Genomic DNA, 21,274 nt, shown 5'->3' on the forward strand with positions numbered 1-21,274 from the left:
TGCCCTCTAACAGTAGCTGTCACATAGTGTTCCATCCGGACCTTCTTTTCTTCACTTGGTGATTCCATCAGCTCTCATGGATTTGACATCTCTATGCCAACAATTCTCAAATCTACCTATCCTGGTCCCAATCTCTGCTGATCTCCAATCTTACAACTTCATTTCCTTTCCAGACATCTTGAACTGGATGTCCAGCAGACATCTTAAACTCAAAATGTCCAAAACTAAACTCAATATCTTTTCCATTAATCTCCCCCCCCCCAACTCCTCACACCTTCCCTTTTACTATAGAGGGCAACACTATCTTTCCAGTCCCTCAGATTCAAAACCTAAGGGTCTTCCTTGGCTCTTCACAATCTGTCAGTTCCCATATCCAAGCTATTTCTAAAGCCTATCAATTCCACTTTTGCAACATCTTTCAAGTATGCTTCCTTCTCTCCTCTAACACTGCTAGGACTCTGGGGCCATCATCCCCTCATGCCTGGATTATTGCAATAGTCTACAAATGCATCTGCCTGGTTCAAGTCTATCCTAGTTCCAATTCATCCTCCATTCATCTACCAGAATGATTTTCCTAAAGCACAGGTCCAACTATGTCATTCCCCTTTCCACCTTTCACCTTACTCAATAAATTCTAGTGGTTCCCTATCTCCTCCAAGATCAAATACAAAATTCTCTAGTGTTCAAAGTCCTTCATAACCTAACTCCTTCCTGCCTTTCCAGTTTTCTTACACCTTACTTGCTGTCATCTACTCTTCAATCCAGTGACACTGGACTCCTTGCTGTTCCATGAATAAGACACTCCATCTCTCATCTCTGGGAATTTTCTCTGGTTTTTCTCCATGCCTGAAATGGTTCCCCTTCCTCATCCTCACCTACTGCCTCTCTTGGCTTCCTTTAAGTCCCAACTAAAAATCTTCTTTAGGTAGCCTCTTCCAAACTCTTTTAATTCTAGTGCCTTTTCCTTTGTTAATCATTTTCTATTTGTCATGTATGTAACTTGTTTATATGTTTGTTTGCTTATAGTCTTCCCCATTAGATGGTAAGCACCTTAAAGGTAAGGATTGTCTTTGGCCTCTTTTTGTATTTCTTGCACTTAGCACAGTACCTGGCACATAGTAGGTGCTTAAGGGATCCTTATAGAGTATATAAAGGATTCTTCCATTTAGATGTAAGTAAATTAGTAATTCATATTGTCTTAGACAAGTAATATTCAGTTCTATATTCTTGCAAAGCACCTCCTATACAATGAAGGTTTATTAAGCTATATTCAAATAGATCTGTGTTTGGATGATGCTTCCAGTGATATAAATTACAATTCATCCATGTTTGCCCATTCTAAGCAACTCATCCATGTCCTCCCATATGGTCCCCTCAAAGCATCTGACCAACATGAATGGAAGCCTTATTCCTCTATCTCCTGAGATTGGAAGGATGCCAATGGAGCACTCAGGTTAAACATATATCAAGCTTCACCAATGACACATGACCAGTCCATCATCCCTTCCCATCATAGATTTCCCTAAACCTCTTTTATTTCTCTTTCTTATTCGAAGTACTTCACTAGTTATATGTTGTAGCATACTGGAAACCCCCCATGTGCCTCTCCATTGACTTCTGTTTGAAATTCATTTTCAAATTTCCATATCTTGCAGCTATACAACATGATTATTAGAATATAAGTATTTAGAAGTGGGGTGTTTGTTTCCAGGAGAAGTTTAGGGTCAAAAGTAATCCAAATGCTGTCTTCTTCCTATTTAATTCTATATATCAGATATACACATATATAGAGAAACACACAACCACAGAGACAGAGAGAAAGAGAAGCTTTATAGCTCATTTATTCAAATGAATGCCATAATCTGGGCTATGTACATTCATCCACTTGATCTTCCTCTGTGAATTGTCAAGCCAAACTTTTTTGATAATTATAGATTCATCCAGGATGTTCTACAGTACTCCAGGGAACAATGAAAACTACATAATATCATCCATAAAAAGGACCATTGGGAGGACCTCCCCATTCACAGAGAATCCTTCTTTAACCAGGACCCCTCTCTGGACTGCCTCCTTCACAGTATCAAACACTGCTGATGAGCATACACCTCCATGTTTTATGTCATCCACTATTAATGATCCTAGGACCACTGAATAAAGTGATTTCTGGTATTATCTTTCAAGGAAACCTGAATGATTTTGATGTGCAGATAAGAAGTATCCAGGTAAAATGGAACCTTTAAGGAATTTTATGAAATCAAATTCCTTTTCATAACCATCAAAGAAGAGTGGCATCTTGTATTCTCTACCTCTTTCATACAATTGCATGATGGTAAAAATATGGTCCATTTTAGAATATTGCTTGTGAAAATCTGCTAGGCACCTACTAACACCCTTAATAAAGATATCCTTGATATATGTGTAAATGATTTTGTATTAGATGGGAAAGAAGAGAGTTGTTAGTAATGTTCTCTTGGTTACCTTTTCTTTTGTTGTTACTAATAAAATCTGAATTGTCCCCCTCTGCCTTTGGTATCTTCCCCTTCTTCATATACTTTGTGATTTCAATCCTCAAAGCCCTCCACAATCTTGTCACCTCCAGCATGGCTTTTATTAACACGGAAATGTTGTCTAAGGCCGGAAATAGATTTTATGTCCATTCTCTGAGATCTAGCACAGATAACTTTGGAGAAACCCACCCCTAGATTGGCCACCAGAGAAGAATTTCTTGTTCAGTCTGCATCAGTGGAAGGAGAATCTACCCACTGAAATCATGGCTCCTTGAAGAATTCAAATATTTTTAGGAGAGAATTATTGAATGTCACAATTTCAAAAGGAATTGAAAATACTGTTTTATGTTGACACAATATATGAATTCTCTAAGAAGGATAATATGGTGCTGTTTTGTGGGTAGAAAGTGTGGCAGCTTCTGTCCCATTACTATTAAATTAGACTTGTAAATAGTGCCCACTAAAATAACTTTATTTTCTTTTAGAAAACTTAATACTGAAAGAATTGTTTTCACTTGCCAAATGATTGGTGCATTTAATTTAAAAATATGCTTGTATCATTGTGGTCAAAACATACACATGCAGGAAGCTATATCTAAGAGTCACAGAAATTGCAGAGCTAAAGGTGACTTATTTGCATTTATTTTGAAAAGCACAAAGAAAAACCCATTATGTTTATTACAAATTCACCTGCAGTATTTCCATATTTTAAAACTTAACTGTACAGTAAGTAAATGCTTCCTTAAAAGAATCCATTTATGCACGCACAATACATATATGTGTATGTGTTTATATATGCACATCACTATGTATGTATGCAAGTGTGTATGTGTGTATGTAGCCTAGTCATAATATGATTAGTTTTGTATTTTCTTAACTATCAAACCATACCTTTGGACATATATTAGAAGTCATACTGTAGAACCTTTCTGAATTTTTACAATGATATAGTGCTGGACATCACTGCTGGACATCTCTCATTCTCTTCAGGGCCCTAGTCTCAGTTAACCTAATGAACAGCACCTCTACTGAAATGTTAATGGGTTAATGGGTTCTCCCTCCTAGGTAACATATTTAATTGGAGCCTGTTGGTCACAGTAATTTAACCCCAAAGCTGAATATAATGGTGGTAATTTCTGCCAGGGGGTTATTGTGGGTCAGGAGGGCTTCTGACAGCTCTCAGATCACAGGGTGGTTTTCTGTCAATATGTGGGCTTGGTTCTCTTTCTGATGACTTCCATGCAACCTGTAATGGAAAAAATTGGTTATAGTCAATGTTAATTACAAATTTCATAACCTGAGTTTATTAAGCTAATTCTTGGAGAGACAAATTGTTAGTAGAGCTAGGATTGCAACTGATCAGGCCAGGTTCTTCAATAAAGAAGCATTTATATTACTAGAAGGTTTACAAAGTACTTTCTTACAGCCTTCTTGTAAGGTAATCATATAGATAAGTAATCTGTGGGGGATTAAAAGACTTGTCCATCATCACAGACTAGTTCGTGTTGAAATCTAGACTTGAATTCAGATTTTCTAACTTTAAATCCAATCCCTTTTTCCATTATGCTGTTATGCTGCTGTTTATTAGCAAGAGAGGGCAGGTAAATTAAATTCATTCTTCCTTTGTGAGACAAAAAGAATAATTTCTTTTTGTTTGTTTGTTTTTTGCTTTGTAGGAGGGGGAAGGTAGGGCAATTGGGGTTAAGTGACTTGCCCAAGGTCACATGGCTGGTTTTGTGTTAAGTGTCTGAGGCCAGCTTTGAACTCAGGACCTCCTGACTCCAGGGCCAGTGCTCTATTCACAGTGCCACCTAGTCACCCCAGAATAATTTCTTAAATATCTATTTAATGAATAGGGATATAAGGGAATATGATAGAATGTTTAGGTCCCTGAAACACTCAGATATAATTGGCACTACATATAATAGATATGATTATGAATAAATAACTTAACTCACAGCTGTTTAAAGGCCCTTATTTTTATTTCTTTGTCTATCATATCCACTCAACTATTTGTAGCAAAATTCTAAATATTAAAAGAAAAGATAAAGATGAGAAGAATCTATATGTGATTAAAGAATCATTAATCTTGCCTATTTAAATAAGTCATCAATACAAAACAAATGGACAACAGTAAAGTCATCGATCTATTATCATTCCCTAGAAAAGTATGAATAATTAAAAGTAAGTACCATGACAAGGAGACCAAAGAACCCATAAAACAATCCCAGACAACATGGCACCCCAAAATAACACCAGTTACATTTTTTTAATAATACATATCTAACAGAATGATGGAAGATTAAGAGCAATACAACCTTACAAAATGGGGGGAGGGGGAGCAGCTGATGGGAAATAACCCTACAGAAAGCTTGGCATGAGATCCATCTAAGTCAGATCATCATGACACTATTTTTAGATAAAACCTGGAAGAGTCTGGCCTGCCAACACTTCTATGGTGAACTATTCTTGCCAGAAATAGTAGATTTTCCTCATTTGGACTTCACCACCTCAATACCTAATATATTATGTGAAGAAATATCAATGATACTCAAGATGATAAAGTTGAAAAGAGTGAGTGGAGCTGACCAAATGCCAGCACAGATCAATTCTGCGCTGGAGGTAAGGGTAGGGTGTATTTTAAAAGGATGGAATAAAATAGATTTCTGATAGTGCTATTATCAAAAAAAAAAAAAAGAGACATTAATTCATGGAATGAAATAAGCATTTATTAAGTGCCTACTACATATAAGGCACTGTGCCAGGTGCTAGGGATACAGAGACAAAAAGAAAAAAGTATCTGCCCTTGATGAGCTTATATTCTATTGGGAGTTCAGAAGATATGTGTGACTGCCATTTCCTATGCATGCCTTCTTTTCTATCCAGTATGTATACGAGAATGACCTATTTGCTCACAAAAAGTATCTGTAATAAAAACATGAGAAGGGAAAAGGAAGCTTTTCCTACCTAATTTTCCAGAGCAGATCACATCTCTATATCTACTCAACTAAGAGGGAAATAAAATATAAAATCCCATTATTTCTGTTTTCTGTTGATTATTATTAAGAATTTGACTTGGGAAAAAATGCACCTTAAAAAGTGCTCCACAATTAGGATTTTTTTAAAAATATGTGCTTGACTCATACAAAATTCAATGATAGTTGCAACTATTGAAATAAATATGTTCTTTTTAAAAGCCTGCTGACTGCTAACATCAATTGAGGCATAAAAGCAGAAGACATATTCATGTAATGTGTTTTCCAGTATCATTGAGTATGCTCCATGTAGAGTCCAAACAGAAAGATTCCTTGCTGATGGTAAGTTCTTAAAATACTGTTTACAGATGACATAATGCTAATTTTACTGAGATGCAAAATGCTTAAAAAGCCTCCTCAGTAAATTCCATGATTATTTGAGAGAGATCAGCTTAATCACCTTCACTGGAAAAACAAAGTGGGTGAAAAATGCATGTTGCACAAATAACGATATGCAAATGGGATAGTAATACAATGTGACTTGGACAGATACTTCAGATTGAAAATAAGCTAGACTTAAAGAGTTGAGAAGATTAGATGGGCTCAAATTTCAGAACTTGCTCAGTATTTTCAATGACCACAAGCCCCTTGCTTCCATGAAAGCCCATTTCATTAACATCAATATTGTCCCAATGACCATGAACCATAGAACACCATAGATAAGAAGTATTAAAACTGTGGGTGACTCAAAGAGAAATTGGAGAGGCTAGGTGGTGCAATAGAGTACCAGGCCTGGAGTCAGGAAGAACTGAGTTCAAATCCAACCTTTGACACTTACTACCTGTGTGACTCTGAGCAAGTTACTTAACCCTGTTTGCCTCAGTTTCATCATCTGTAAAATGAACTGGAGAAGGAAATGACAAAGCACTCCAGCATCTTTGCCAGGAAAATTCCAAATGGGGTCACAAAGAGTCTGACATGACTGAGATGAGTAAATAAACAAAACAAAAAGAAATTGAAGGAACCATGGGAGGTGTAAGAAAGCTGTGGCATATTACTAGCAATAATTTACACTTGATGAGGCTGAAAAATATACTAAGAGTGTATGATCAGAAAAGGAAGTGGGCCAGTCATGCAGATGAATACTTTAAACACTACAATAGTACCATTAAGAAATTAAAAGAGGGGCGGCCAGGTGGTGCAGTGAGTAAAGCGCCGAGCCCGGAGTCAGGAGGACCTGAGTTTGGTTCAGGCCTCAGACACTTAACACCCACAAAAAAAACTAGCCGTGTAACCCTAGGCAAGTTACTTAACCCCAATTGCCCTCCAAAAGGCAAAAAAAAAAAAAAAGAAATTAAAAGAACCAGAGAAAAGGTTCAAGAAGACTGAAACAAACATTTATTAATGCTTACTATGCACCAGGTAATGTGCTAAGTGCCTACTAAATGAAGAAAGGTAAACACCCTGTCCCTTCTCTTTCACTGGGCTTTATGAAAAGTTATAGATAAGAATTATGTAGAATGAGAAGGCATGATGGTGTTGCTATATGCATTTGGTAGAGCACTCTTACCAGTGAGATCACAGATCCATCTAAGTAATAAAACAACATAACATGAATTCTAAATTGCTACTTTAGGAATACATACACAGGCCAATTTAATTCACGTAAAACTGAATGCCGATGAGAACAAAAATGTAGCAAATCATACTCCATGTACTTATGTTGTTATATTTATTTTAACTGGCGTGCTACATATGATATGTAAAAGGAGGGCAAAGAATTAATTCATGGTTGAAAAATGTCTTGTAATGTTTGAATAGGTAAAGTGTAATGAAAAAATGTCAAAACCGTTGTGTTGTATTTTCCCAGATCTATAATCTTTTGAAATCTAAATAAATACCTATTAGGTGGAAATTTTAACCTCTCTTTTCCTGGAGTTTATTTTGCTGATATTATAAAACTATGCAATTAAATTAAAGGGAACAAAAAACAGGAGATATTCATACCCATTTGAGACCTATCTAGATACAACCCTCATCAAATGGCAAGAAATGTTTGGGGGTTATAGTGATAATTAAAAACTCCATAATGTAAAACAGGACGCCATAGTCTAAGTTAGTGGCATTAACAACTTAAATAATAGCAGTCGTTCTAATAGTCTCTCCTTCCATTGTGAATCAAGAGCTTTACAAATGATTACAACAATGAAAATACTTCATATCATTCAACTGATCATCTCAAAGATCCTTAAGGAATGGGGGGTATTTTTGGACATAAAAAATTTCCTACAAAGAAAATTATGACTATCCACACAGACCTGACACAATTCATTTATTCATTCAGCCAGCTTTTAACCAGTGGTTTGGATTTTCTTGGTCTCATCTGTAAGACACAGGTCAAAATCAGATAGATAGACTGGTTAAAGTGTCGGATGACATCTTCCTGTGTGCACAAAAGTACCTTTGATTTCACAGTTCTTTCATGATTGATTTTAAATGCTCACATTTGTTGAAGGTATGAGTCATATGTCATTGGTCATAGCCAGCAACTGAGATGAAAACTCACATGGAGGTCAGGTGAAAAGTGCTCTCCAGTCTCCTGCCATACAAATAATCACCAAGGTATAGCACTTTGAATGATCTGCTATAAACTCCCAATTAATCTGTAAGTATTTATTAACTACCTACTATTTGCTATGCACTCTGCTAGGTCCCAGGGATACAAAGACTAAAATAAAACTAACTCTGTCTTCAAGGAACTTAAATTATTGGGGAAGACAATACATATACATAAAAGTATATATCAAGTGTATACAAAAGAAACACAAAGTGATTTTGGAGAGGAGGCTAAAGGGCTTGACAGGAACAGGAAAGGCATAATGCCAGAGGTAGTGTCTGAGCTGAGCTGAGAAACAAGCTAGGGATTTTAAGTGACGAGGAGCACAATTTAGACATGAGGATAGCCACTTTCAAGGCCTGGAGACAGGAGATGGAACAATGTGTAGTTTTTAGTTGAAAACTGAGCATATCAACAAATGGATGCTGGTGTCTATTTGCCAGAGACTCAAAACCTCAAAGACATATAGAAAAAGACTTAACGGACTTTTCATTCTTTCTTGTTTTAGAGGGGGAAAAAAGTCTCACACAACACAACAACTCTGTTCCCTGATAACTTTGATTGATTTATTTTTTTTTAACATTTTTTGAGTAACCTAAAAGCCATGCAGTGATAGACAGCAGCACGGCATAGTTAATAGCTGGTCTCAATATCAAAAAGACCTGAATTCAAGTGCTGTCTTTGACACATAATGACTGTGACTTAAACTCTCAGGGTTCCAAGAGACTCTAAGGTTATATGTTGTAAATAAGGTGCCAATTCTGCCTTGCAAGAGGAAGTTTTCTCACTGGGGGCTCTTCACACTGATAGTAGGGTAAATAAAACAAATAAAAGATAAAGGGAGACATGATTTTTATCTATGAAACATGAATAGCAAAAGATTTCATATCAGAGTGAAAAATCAATGTTCATGTTTTTCTCAGGACTATGAGGATCACACTTACACAGGTGGGGTTGACTTCATCATTCATAAGAATGCGGGGTGCCTTATTAAAAGTAGCGATTTTCTCTCTCCTTAAGTTGTATCGCTAATGCTAAAACTACACTGACACAAGATATTGACAATCATATTTATATCAGACAGTATAGAACAATAGCTAATCCCAAGATAAGGAAGGTAAAAACCCACCACCATCAAGGAGGGGCCTTAGAAGAAAGATCAGAAAGGGTGATTACAAAACTGTCAAGGGGCTCAAGACTGGTGAGTCGGAGTCTCACATATGCAGATCTGGAAGAAGGATGAGCAGAGACTGAAAATGACATGGATGTGGTTAACTGAGCTAACTGCCTTTACATCATGGATACATTTCCTGTGGCCACACAAAAGTCCTAATTGTAGGACAGGCAAAAAAAATTAATTCATGATGAAGAATTTTAAAAATATATATTTCTCATTGGAACAAAAGAAATATTTGCAACAGTTGTCCTTGACATTATGAAGGATGATTGAGAAAACTGTTCCCTGTAGAGGTGATAGCTGCAATACTAGAACTAGATTTCTAGTTTAAGGACAAAGGAGCTGATAGAGCCCACTGGGACTCTTTAGGAAGCTCATCTCACCTGTTGACAAATCAAATGAAACAATTTTGACAACATAAGAAGGGCAAATCAACAAGGCCAGAAAACAAAAGATGCAAAGATGAAAGAAGAAAAAAGTTAGGTGGGAAGAATATGAAAGGAACGAGTAAAGACTGTTGTTTTAGTCATTTTTCAGTCATGTCTGATTCTTTGTGACCCCTTTTGGGGTTCACTTGGCAAAGATACTGGAGTAGTTTGCCATTTCCTTCTACAGATCCTTTTACAAATGAGGAAACTGAGGCAAGCAGGGTTAAGTGACTGGCCTAGGGTCATATACTAGTGTCTGAGGCCAGATTTGAAATCAGGAAGAGAAATCTTCCTCATTCCAGGCTTAGCACTGTGCCCCTTAGCTTCCCACATAAAAACTAGAACAAAATTTAATTTTTTTTTTAAATTGTGTACTCCACAGATTCCTGAGATTTTTTAGCTCTTTTTCCTATAACAAATCCCTGATCTCTTCATACAAACCATGTTCTTCTGCATGGAAAACTTAAGAGTAATCCATTAGTCATAAGCAAGTGGATTTTTATGATGGTGTTTCAGCATCATATACATGCTGTTTTCAGTAACTTCAAAAAAATATAAAGAATACAGAGTCCCCTCCTGCCACATGCTGTGCATTTGTTAACTACAGAAAAGCATTCAACTTGGTGAAAACAATGGTAGTATTGAAAACACTGAATGATACTGGTGTAAATCCAGCATATGTTGACATCACCAAGGAGATGAAGAGTACTTGCAGAACTGTGTTGAATCATCATTCAAAAAAGTATTAGACAGAGGGTACAATCTTCCTTAAACTATTTGTGCTTACCTTGTAAGCATGTTGCTTTGGCACGAGGACTGGAAAAACAGAGCTATGACTGATGGTGAGCCCTTCTTACATTTGTTTTGAGCAAACAATTGTGTTTTATTAGCATGAGTCAAACTATAGCAGCTACTGAGTGATTGACCCACGTGAAGGGGACTGGTTATTAAAGATGGACACTGCTGGAAAAGCACCAAACATATAGATGGCTGGGAGATGAAGAGGATAGTGAAACCAGTGACCAAATATGGCATCATGGCCAAAAATAGGTCAGAAGAAGCAAAATTTATCTGCATTAATTCCAGTTGTTTCTATTACATATCCCTATAGATAAGGGGCAAATATTTTAATATAAAACATAGTGTACAACGAACAATTCATCAGTATGTAGTCCCCAAAAGGAAGGAAAAGCAGAAACTGGTTTTAGAAGGCCCCATACTATGATGGAAAGAATGAAGTTCAGAACCTTAAAGGAGGAATTCTGTACAACGGTGATAACATATGTTGGAGTCAACCTATCACAGGAAAAGATATAGACGTGCTACCTAACAGATTAGAACCTACAGAACTTATAAAAAGTCAGTCAGGCAGCTGAAAATTCAAAGAGACAAGTTATTCAAACAAAGATAGCTGCTGTTGTTTGTCCTTCGTTCTCAAAGAAAACCATGATGGAAATAGCTTGGAATCCCCAGTTGTGGTGTATGCTATGTATATCTGCTATTTGATTTTGACAGCAACATAACTAAGAGAAAATATGAACATACATCTGAGGGAGTGGATTTTCCTTGTTTTGGTATAATATGAAAATTGAATGTTCTTAGCCCCAGATAAAAGTTGTACATTATCCGGATAACATTCAATATTAGCTATTTCCTGGATAGAAATTAAAATATATAGAAGAGGTAACAAAGGATAATGGATAGATGGTCTCTGAGACTATAAAACCTGCTTTCAAGTCTTGCCTCTGATACACCAGAAAGTTCCTATAACAATGAAATTGGAGGTTCTGATACATTTTATGCATTTGTATTTCTATACAAACATATTACACATCTTCATATATCACATTAAATTTTAATCAATCAGTATCTACTGACCACCTTCTAAACGTAAGGAACAATGTTATGCAAAATTTGTGATACACAGAAGAAAAAGTGTTTTATAGTCAAATGACATGTATGCCTATGAACCAAAGTAGTTAAGAAGGGGGAAAAAATACTGTAGCCCTTTCAAACCCTTTGGTTTGGACTAAGAGAATATTGATAAAAGGAAGAAATATAGGCTAGGTAAGAGATCAGTAGAAATAAATGAGAATGAGAACGCTAATATTCTTCAATTTGCCCTCTTTTCTTTAATTGCCAGAGCCCGAGGTACACAATCCAAATGACTTTTCCTTTCCAATTGGAGGTGGAAGGATAGCATTACCAATCAATTCCAGATTCCAAGTACAATCTACATTCTACCCTTTACTTTCAAAGTAAGCACAGAGTTCCAGCAGCCTCTAGAGTCTGTATATACAATAGTCCCCCTGCTAAAGTTCTAGTCTACTGTTTCTAGTGAGGCAGAACTAGCAGAGGTGGCTATACTGGCAAGGTTAGCTTCGGCAGGTCCTCCTTTGAGGCAATTGTGATGTAGGGAAAAGACAATGGGCTTTGGAGATAGAAAAGCTCTGCTTCAATCCTGGCTCCTTGCCTGCATGACTGAGCATATCACTTCTCTGACCTGTTTCCTTCTCTGTACAACAAAAGGGTTGAACTGTATGACCTTTAAAAGTCCTCTTCCATCTCTAAATGACATATAATTCTATGAATAACCTAAGGAAACAAGCCTAAAGCTCATCCTTACACAAGTGGCCATCAAGAGATGAATATTTTTGGTCACTAATTCATAAACATCATCTAAGGTATGGATAGATCCCAACTAAAGGAGCCTGTCCTGATATGCATTAAGGCTCCTGCCTTGTCTCAACTGATAATCTTTAAACCATTTTTCCTGTGTTTCTCTGGTTTGTATATAATTGTTTGCATGCAACCCTCTCTCCCCCAATTAAACTATGAACTCCTTGAGAGCAGGGACCTTTTTCCCCCTTTCTTTGTATCCTCAGTGCTTAACACAGCGCTTGGCACATAGCTGGCAATAAATAAATGCTTATTAACTGACTGGAAGGATTTTGATCTACATTAGAGGGAGGGAATATTCATATTTGATGAAACCAAGAATCCTAGATAGAATCATACTTATTGGTAAGTTAGGTTTAGATCAGAGGGTTTTCACCTGGAACCTTTGAACTTGTTTCAATATTTTGATGACCATATTTCAATATAACTGGTCTCTTATGCACTGAAAGAAATCGTTCTGAGAAGGGTCCATGGCTTCACCATGGCTTCACTTTAGATGTCATAAAAAAGGATAAGAATTATTGGTTTAAAAATTAATCTACAGTACAGGGTCAACCCAAATCCTTAGTACAGGTTTAAAATGTACTAAACTGTTCATGAAAATGAAAGTAGTGAAAGGAATATTTAACAAAAATATCTGTTTATTGATGTTAAACAAAATCCTCTAATTATGCCATGTTTAAGAATATATCATCTATTTGGAATTGTTGGGGAAATGAAATACTCTCTTTATGTGGATTTTTCAGTCAACTTGTTCCCTTTTGAAGGTTGAAACATAAAAAAAAAACCCAAAAGTCTCTTTTAATGGAAGTCTTCCTAAAATATTGCACAACTCCCTGTCCTCTTAAACTACTAAGTATCTCACAAATGTAATCTCTTCTTCACGACTCAGGGTCATAATTACAAATAGTTATTGCATAGTAGTGTAATAATAAAATAGAGATCACTGAAGTGTGCAAGGCTGTTTGTGCTTCTGCATTTTTATGATACTTTACTGCTTAAAGGCGTAATCTCCCTTCTGTCTGTCAGGCTGCCAGCTGCCACTTTCCACTGTTGTCTGTGGTCATATCTTGGAGGTCCTCAGAGACTGGATGACCATTTGTCAAGGATGTTATATAATGGATCTAAATCAAAAGTCCAAGGAGAAATGGCTGCATCAGCAAGGATGAACCAGGCTTCAGAGTATACTAAATCAGGAGTGATCAGAAGCAAATGACACTGACAGTGTTTCTATGGGGTACAGCCACACTAGAGAAACCTCAGGCTGCATTTCCAATCCTATAGCTTCTGATTCTGAATGGTACTAGGCCATAGTAGACTTTGACAAAAAAAATGTGCCTGCCCTAGCTCATCTACCAGCCTCACTCCTTTCGAATCTACCATGTTTCCCCGATAATAAGACACTGTCTTATTATTTTTTTTTGGACAGAAAAATACCAGAGGGCTTATTTTCAGGGGAGGGCTTATTTTAATGAACATTGACAGCAATTTTAATAAACAGGTAAATGTGAACCAAAAAATGTACCTTTATTCAATAATGAATTCAATAAAGAACAGGATGACGCGCTCACTGCTGCAGCTCTGATTGGATGCAGCTCGGAGCGCGGCGTGCGTTTCACCTGGGGGGGGACGGTGCATACAGAGGGTACTGTAATGTAGCATGTAGCGCAGGGGATCACCTTCACTACAACAGCAATCTCAATAGGGCTTATTTTCGGGGGAGGGCTTATTTTAGAGGAATCTTACATGGTAAGGGGAGGGCTTATTTTCGGGATAGGTCTTATTATCGGGGAAACACGGTATGTTTAAATTTGTTGTAGGTTTATATAACAAGATTGGTTTTCTGATTTCTATGTGCCAATTTAGTATCACTTAACCCCTGAGGGTGGGCCTGGGGGGGTCTTTTCTCTGGAATGAAGTGAATGGACTTTGTAACAACTATTGTGGCAACTCAGTTTTTTTTCCTAGCTCCCTGAAAGTCTAATACAAATAAATGAGGATACTGCAGTGTCAAACATTTTGCTATGTTGATCCAATCCTGTGAACAGAAATATTTTTTTAAAGTTATAAATTCAAGTAAAACTCACTTAGTGTGTGTATATATAATGTATGTATATATGTATACACACATGTGTGTATGTATGTATACACATATGCGTGTATATGTATGTATATACATATATGAGTGTGTATAGCAAGGAAATAATGCCTATTTTTGAACTTCATTAAGTTTATTTGGGAAATTCAATGGGAATGATGAACAGGAAATCCTCAAATTTTCACTACTTTCTTAAGTCATATTTAGCAGACATTACAGTACTAAGAAATACCTGTTTGACTTTGGATTTTTAAATTATCATCCAGGTTGTTTCTCCAAGGAAAAACCGCAGACAGCATAAGTAGATCCATTGCTTTTCCTTTCAACTATAGCATTAATAACACCATACATTTATAGACTGCTAAGCGTTCTATATACATTCATCATTTCATCTGATATTCACAACTCTGTGAAGTAGGCTGTGCAAGCGTTATTTCATTATGCAGAAGAGAACACTGAGGCAGAAGGTGAAGGGAATTACCCAGCGTTACAGTGGCAGAGTAAAGACTTCATCCCAGGTGTTTTCTTTCTAAGTCAAGTACTCGTATCACAACAGACCACTACTATAGTCATTACATGGAAGCTTCTAAAATACTGTAGTTGCAACACTTTGGAATGCAATTACCACGGAGTCGATTCCAGATAAACAATGATAATAACATTAGGTAAATAAAAGATATAATAAAGCCAGAATATATTAGTGCGCTGGTTTTATTGACAGCAGAAATAACACATTGTCTTGTTTTATATGTAAAAAGCATTTGCTTTATTGTAAATCAGAATATTTTTCCAAGCCTTTGTGTGGATCAATTGAATATTTTTTCTTCAATCCACCCCATCTTTCTTCAGATTGCAACATCCACTACTTCTGCATGTTATTCTGAAGGGAAAGCTACAGGTCCATCATCAGGTCTTGACCAAGATGGTTTAGTCAATGGCTCCTTTTGTTAGAAACTGTAGTTTCTTTAAAAGGAGAGAAGGAAAGAAGAGAAATTAGATTCCCAAACTGACTTTAAACTTTTTTCAAAACACATCTGCTGAAACATATCTGTGAATCTAAAACATATTTATAAATATAAACAAACCTTGAGGAGAACAAATGGGACACTTTTAGTCCAATCTGTAAGCATCATTTTTTAAATATATTTCTTTTTTTTTTTTTTTGCTTTCTGGAGGGCAATGGGGGTTAAGAGACTTGCCCAAGGTCACACAACTAGTTTTTTTGTTAAGTGTCTGAGGCCGGACTCGAACCCAGGTCCTCCTGACTCCAGGGCCGGTGCTCTTATTCACTGCGCCACCTAGCCGCCCCTCTGTAAGCATCATTTTTATCAAGAAATAAGTGAACAAAAGCAAAAGATATTTTACAAAGATTACAATCTTTCTCCCCTGAGGATTTTTAAAGTGTACTCCCTGCACCTTCATTTTTAGTGTTAAAGACTTTGGGGATTTAGATGAACTGAGTAGCTTTCAGCAGCGATAGCTTTAAAAGAAAGTATATGACAAGGACCCTCTTTACTTTCTCTCTGAACTCTTCTACTGGAAAGGATTTATTCCAAATACCTTATTTCTTTGTTTTTCCCTTCTTACTAGGTTGGAGTGGCTCTTTAGAAGAAAACAGTTCTTGGAGGGAATGACAAACACAAAGGAACGATGCAAATGGTGAAAAGGGAATAGTCTTCACTCTCTTTAATGACACAGGTCCAAAGGTTAAGCCAGAGGCTGGGTGACCTAAGGTTGACCCAATAGTCTACTAACTAATAGTTTATTATTATTAATAAAGGTGAAGTTAAAGTGTGGAGTGTTTTTACCCATAGCTGTTTTTCCATTATCACTTCAGCAGAAAAAAGGCAACACAAAACTTAAAAAAAAAAAAAAGCCCCAAAAGGCTGTTATGGAAATGGGTTCAGAATAGTGCTGATGAAACTAATGAGACCATATTCTAGTATCTTACCATGGTACTTTCCTCTTCAAAAAGAAAACACCCTTATTTCTAACTCTCTACTGACTCCAGGATAAAGAATAACCAACTCAACTTAAAAACCTTAAGTCTTCTACAATTTGGTTCCAAACTCTACTTTCACTTTGTTTTTTTTTTACTCTTCCATTTTAGTTCATAGACAACTAGTTATTTCCTTTTTTTTTCCCTTTGGCTTTTTGGAGGGTGGAAGGCAAGGCAATTGGGGTTAAGTGACTTGCCCAAGGTCTTAGGCCGGATTTGAACTCAGGTCCTCCTGACTCCAAGGCCAGTGATCTATTCACTATGCCACCTAGTCACCCCTTATTTCCTTTTTTAAAAGAAAAACTCAATTATTTTTATTTAATTTTCAGTTCCAAATTTTCTCATTCCCTCCACCCATCGAGAAGGTAAGAAATAAAATACCTATTATATTTATAAAATCAAGCAAAACATATTTCTGTATTAACCATGTTCCAGAAAAAAGAAACAAAGATAAAGATGCTTCAATGTGAGCTATGAGTCTATCAGTTCTTTATCTGAAGGTAGATAGCTTTTTTTCATCCCAAGTGCTTTGGAATTGTGGTAGATCATTGTATACCTAAGAGTTGCTAATTCTTTCATAGATGACTATCTTTACAATATTGCTATTTCTGTGTAAGTTGTTCTCCTGGTTCTGCTCACTTCAGCTTTGCTTCAGTTCATGTAGGTTTTTTGAAACCATCCACCTCATCATTTCTTACACCAGAATAACAACCAGCTATTCCCAGATTCAATCTGTCTTCAGTCTCCCTACATTCAGAAAGAATAATCCCCACACAAGGAATGAGCTCCCTCATCCTTTCCACCATTGGGAATTTTCTTTCTTCAAGGCTCCACTTAAGTTTCACCTCCCTGTGAAGACTTGTCTGATCAATCTAGCTGAAGTGTCCTTTCCCTCCTCAGATTTTCCTAGAACATTTTATCTTCATTTTTCCTGTGCCCTGCCCCCTCCCACATCATAGACAAGAATGCAAGCTATTTAGGATTAAGAACTTTTGTTTGTCTTTGGGGATCCCCACTGTATACAGCAGGTGTATAATAAATGTTGTTCTTCTGAGTTTTAAAATATTTATGGGGGGATATGCTGTTTTCTAGAAAATACTTACAATTATAGCCAGAAACAGGAGCTAGGCTTTAATAGAGGTGAGGGTTAGGGTGGAACAACAAGCAGCAGAGTCTGCAAGAGTGGGAATGGGAGGAAGAAGGGGACATCATAAGCAGTAGTATCTCGGAGTATCAGGGTCTTGGGGAATAGTGCATATAGCTATGCCCTGGAAACAAGGAAGATGGGGGTGGGGTCTGGTGCCTACAATTCCAGAGAGCCTAGCTTCTTTAACAAAATCAGTAAGTAGCAAAAGGGTTATGTTGGTCACTTAGGGGATTGATTTATTGGCCTGGAAGCAGTGATGGGGAGTATGGAAGGAGAGCTAGCACTTGTGGGTGCTAGTGTTCCGATGAATAAACCTGAAAAATACTTAAGAAGTAGTACAATTAGGAAGGACTGGAGAGTGTTTCAGGGGTTGTGAATGGAAGAGTAAGAAAACCAGTGTCTGCAAGGGACAGTGTAGAGTTAGAAAACAACTATCCCCTATACTGAATAGTGACCTGAGAAAAGCTTTATGTGAGGATAGGGGTGCTGATATGGAACATGAGCCTGTAAGATCATATTCTCTCTTCAGCTGCTGAGCTCCTCCTGGCATTTCTGGGAAGAAGATAGCGCTGTAGAAGAGGTTTAAGGGAAGAAAAAGAGGAAATTGCAGAATGTGAAGACATCTGATGGCTACTCAGCCAGGATGGCCATTTTCAGGTAACCTCTCCTATGAAGAGACATGCTTAAGTGAATATTTCCAAAGTACCACTTGCTCATCAAAACTAAATTTCCACATGGTCCAATTCTAAGATCTTAAATCCATGTCCCATTATCATACAGAAAAGTTTTTTGCTTTTAAGTGCTGTGACAGGGACTGGTAGAATTCCAGTGTATCTATCCAGAGTCCATGAGTCTTCCTTAGATATATAAACTCTTCCTTATTCGATAAAGGACTTGGGCCACAATGTTGTGCTCACACAGAAGTGCCCCTCAGCCCTGAAGGCATTGTTTCTTCTTCAAAAAGCCATTCTGCTGGTGTCATTGATTAGTTCTATGGAAAGTGATAGGGTATATGGCGCAGTCTGTCAGCAAAGCTGACATTGTGAAATGTAATTCTCACTGGATAAAAATGATGTCTTTAAAAACAAGCAAACAAAAGGTACTTCTTTAGTTAGTACTCAATGTTCAGCCATCATTTTACAGGGTTTCCTGTCAATACATAAAAAGTTGTGCAGATGGTCCTTTCTTCACCAGAAACAAATGAAAAGAGAGGACAAGAAGACAAAAGTCTTGTCAGCACTTGCTATGAGCAAAGCCTCTCGGAGCTTTTTGTTATTTTTTTCTTCAACTCAGTTTTCCCGTAGTACTGTATACCTCTCACAGAGGGCAGCTAAATGATGCTAAGTAGATAGAATACTGGGCCTGAAGTCAGGAAGACTCATCTTCCTGAGTTCAAATCTGGCTTCAGACACTTACTAGCCATGTGACCCTAAGCGAGTCATTTAACCCTGTTTACTTCAGTTTCCCCATCTGTAAAATGATCTGAAAATGGAAATAGCAAAACATTCCAGTATCTGTGCCAAGAAAATCCCAAATGGGATCATGAAGAGTCAGACATGACTAAATATGATCGAACAACAACTTCTCATAAGCATTTACTATGTAGTATAATTATTTGTACATGTCACGTCCATCTTCTAGACTAGATTCATGATGGCAGGAACTATGTGTTACATAAATGTTGTATCTCTGTGCTGAGAACATTGCTCATATATCAAATAATAGTCTACTTCAAGGATGGAGGTAATACTGAAGACTTGGAAGTGAAGCTGTTTAATAATAAACACGTTGGAGAGAATTCTAAGAAGATGGTCAGAGTAGGTCAGAAAATCCCAAGCTCTCCATATTTCCCCCACAAATAAGACAACGTAGCACCTCAGGGTGAATGTAGAGTAGTAAAAATTAACAAGTAGTAAAACAAGTAGTAAAAATAAAGAAGAACAGGGATCCTCTTGGGACAACCAGAGAAAATCCAAAGATAAATCCCTGGACAGAAATTTGGTTCCTGTGAAGTGCAAACACCTCCAGGCTAGTTCTGCTAAAATAACAAGCTACAAGGCCTGGAGCTAGGTGGATTGGGAGTCAGGCATCTGAGCAGGGAAGACTGAAGAAACCTCTGCTGATAAGGCCCTGCTGAGACATGGCCCTAGACAAGAAGGAACCAGCACAAGCTTGGTGAGTGCCAAAGCAGTGGGGTGGGGACACCACTGTGGCCACTTATATAAAGGCAGAATTCTTGGTTTCAGTTTCAGGCCAGAGGGGAGAACTGAAAGAGGATCTGAGGCCAGAGGTACCATTCCCGTCCCCCTCCCCCATTCCCCAGGACTAGAGGTGATTGCAATAATAAACTGTTACAAATAAAAAAATGAGCAGGCAAAGGAGAAAGAACCCCACTATAGAAAGTTACTATGGGAAGAGAGAAGACAGCAGTTCATCTTCAGAGGAAGATACCAAAGCAAAAAAAGGCTCTCCTACCCCAAAGAGTAACATCCCATAGTCACCTTCCCAAAAAGAATTCACAGAACTTTAAAAAATCAAATGAGAGAAGGCTATAAAAGTCTTCTAAATTCAGACAGAAGCAAGATGGTAAGTGAGGGGGAGAGGATAAGGGAGGGAATCTTTGGAGGAAGGGGCAGCTTAAGTAATAGGAGGGCAAGGTAGTGGGTAGAAGTAAAGTAGAGGAGTCAGGAGGTATAGGAAATAAGAAATACAAACATAATATAAAGATTAGGAGTAGAATTTATTAGGGGAAAAAAAGTAGGGGTAGAAATCATGATCTCAAACAAAGTTTAAAAAGATTTAATCAAAAGAGAAAAATAGGGAAACTATACTATACATCAGCCACAATGATATTGTTTTAGACTATAAAATAACTAGACAGTATAAGGTTAGAATATTGCTGTGATATAGGAAATAATGAGTTAGTGGACTTAGAAAAATATGGAAAGACTTGGACTTATCAAGGAAGATGTTATCTACCGTCGGAGAAACAGAAAACAAGTACAGTTTTACATAGACACACATGAATATATATGTATATATGTGAGTATGATTATAGATATCTAAGTATATGTGTAAGTATATGTACATATATGTATATGTATGTGTATGTTTGTGTGCATATGTGTCTATCTGTGTGTATATGTGTAAGTAAATATATCCCTATTTAATTGAAGCCTTGAGGGAGTGGGGAGAAAGGGGAAAAAAGAACAAATTTAAAAAGTGCACAGTAGAGAACAAAAGAAAACTTACAAGGAAGCAAAGATGGACAGCTCTGAATATAATGTGTAATATTTTTTACATAGGCTTTCTTGAAATGGAAATTTTTTGCTCTCTATTTTGAGTCCTCTTTTATGTTCTGTTGTGCACATGGCAATTTTTTTTTCTTTTCTTATTTTGTATTTAAGTTTTAGTACTTAAGTTCATGTTTCTTTTTCTTTTCTTACTGTATATTTAAGTTTAAAATAAATTAATTTTTTAAAATATAAAAAAATAATCAACACATTGAACTGACTTCTTTTTATACAAATTTCCTTTTCCCTTTTTGTTCTTCATAAAATCTATCCTGGGCTTTTTCAGCTGGAGTTCTGCTTTAGCCTAATTTTAGCCAGATTTTGTGCCTCCAAGCTTTCCCCTCATCCCCTTCT

The 21,274-nt window shown here is 37.0% G+C and overlaps 1 protein-coding gene across 2 annotated transcripts in view; it reads right to left on the reverse strand.

Moving 5' to 3' along the window:
• Nucleotides 1-3,117: 3,117 nt before the first annotated feature.
• TDRD3 (tudor domain containing 3) overlaps nt 3,118-21,274 on the reverse strand; it is a 204,400-nt gene continuing 186,243 nt past the window's right edge. The window contains exon 13 of one of the 2 annotated variants that reach the window (XM_069068618.1): nt 3,118-3,753. In XM_069068618.1, coding sequence (XP_068924719.1) covers nt 3,655-3,753 — 99 coding nt within the window. In that variant the 3' untranslated portion in view covers nt 3,118-3,654. Of the gene's footprint in view, nt 3,754-15,174; nt 15,445-21,274 lie in introns of those variants that run through there. The other variant, XM_069068617.1, reaches the window with a different exon arrangement.

This window comes from Petaurus breviceps, unplaced genomic scaffold, assembly GCF_028583685.1.
Source record: "Petaurus breviceps papuanus isolate PSGF00001 unplaced genomic scaffold, PetGlider_PUasm1.0 90769, whole genome shotgun sequence".
NCBI lineage: Eukaryota > Metazoa > Chordata > Mammalia > Diprotodontia > Petauridae > Petaurus > Petaurus breviceps.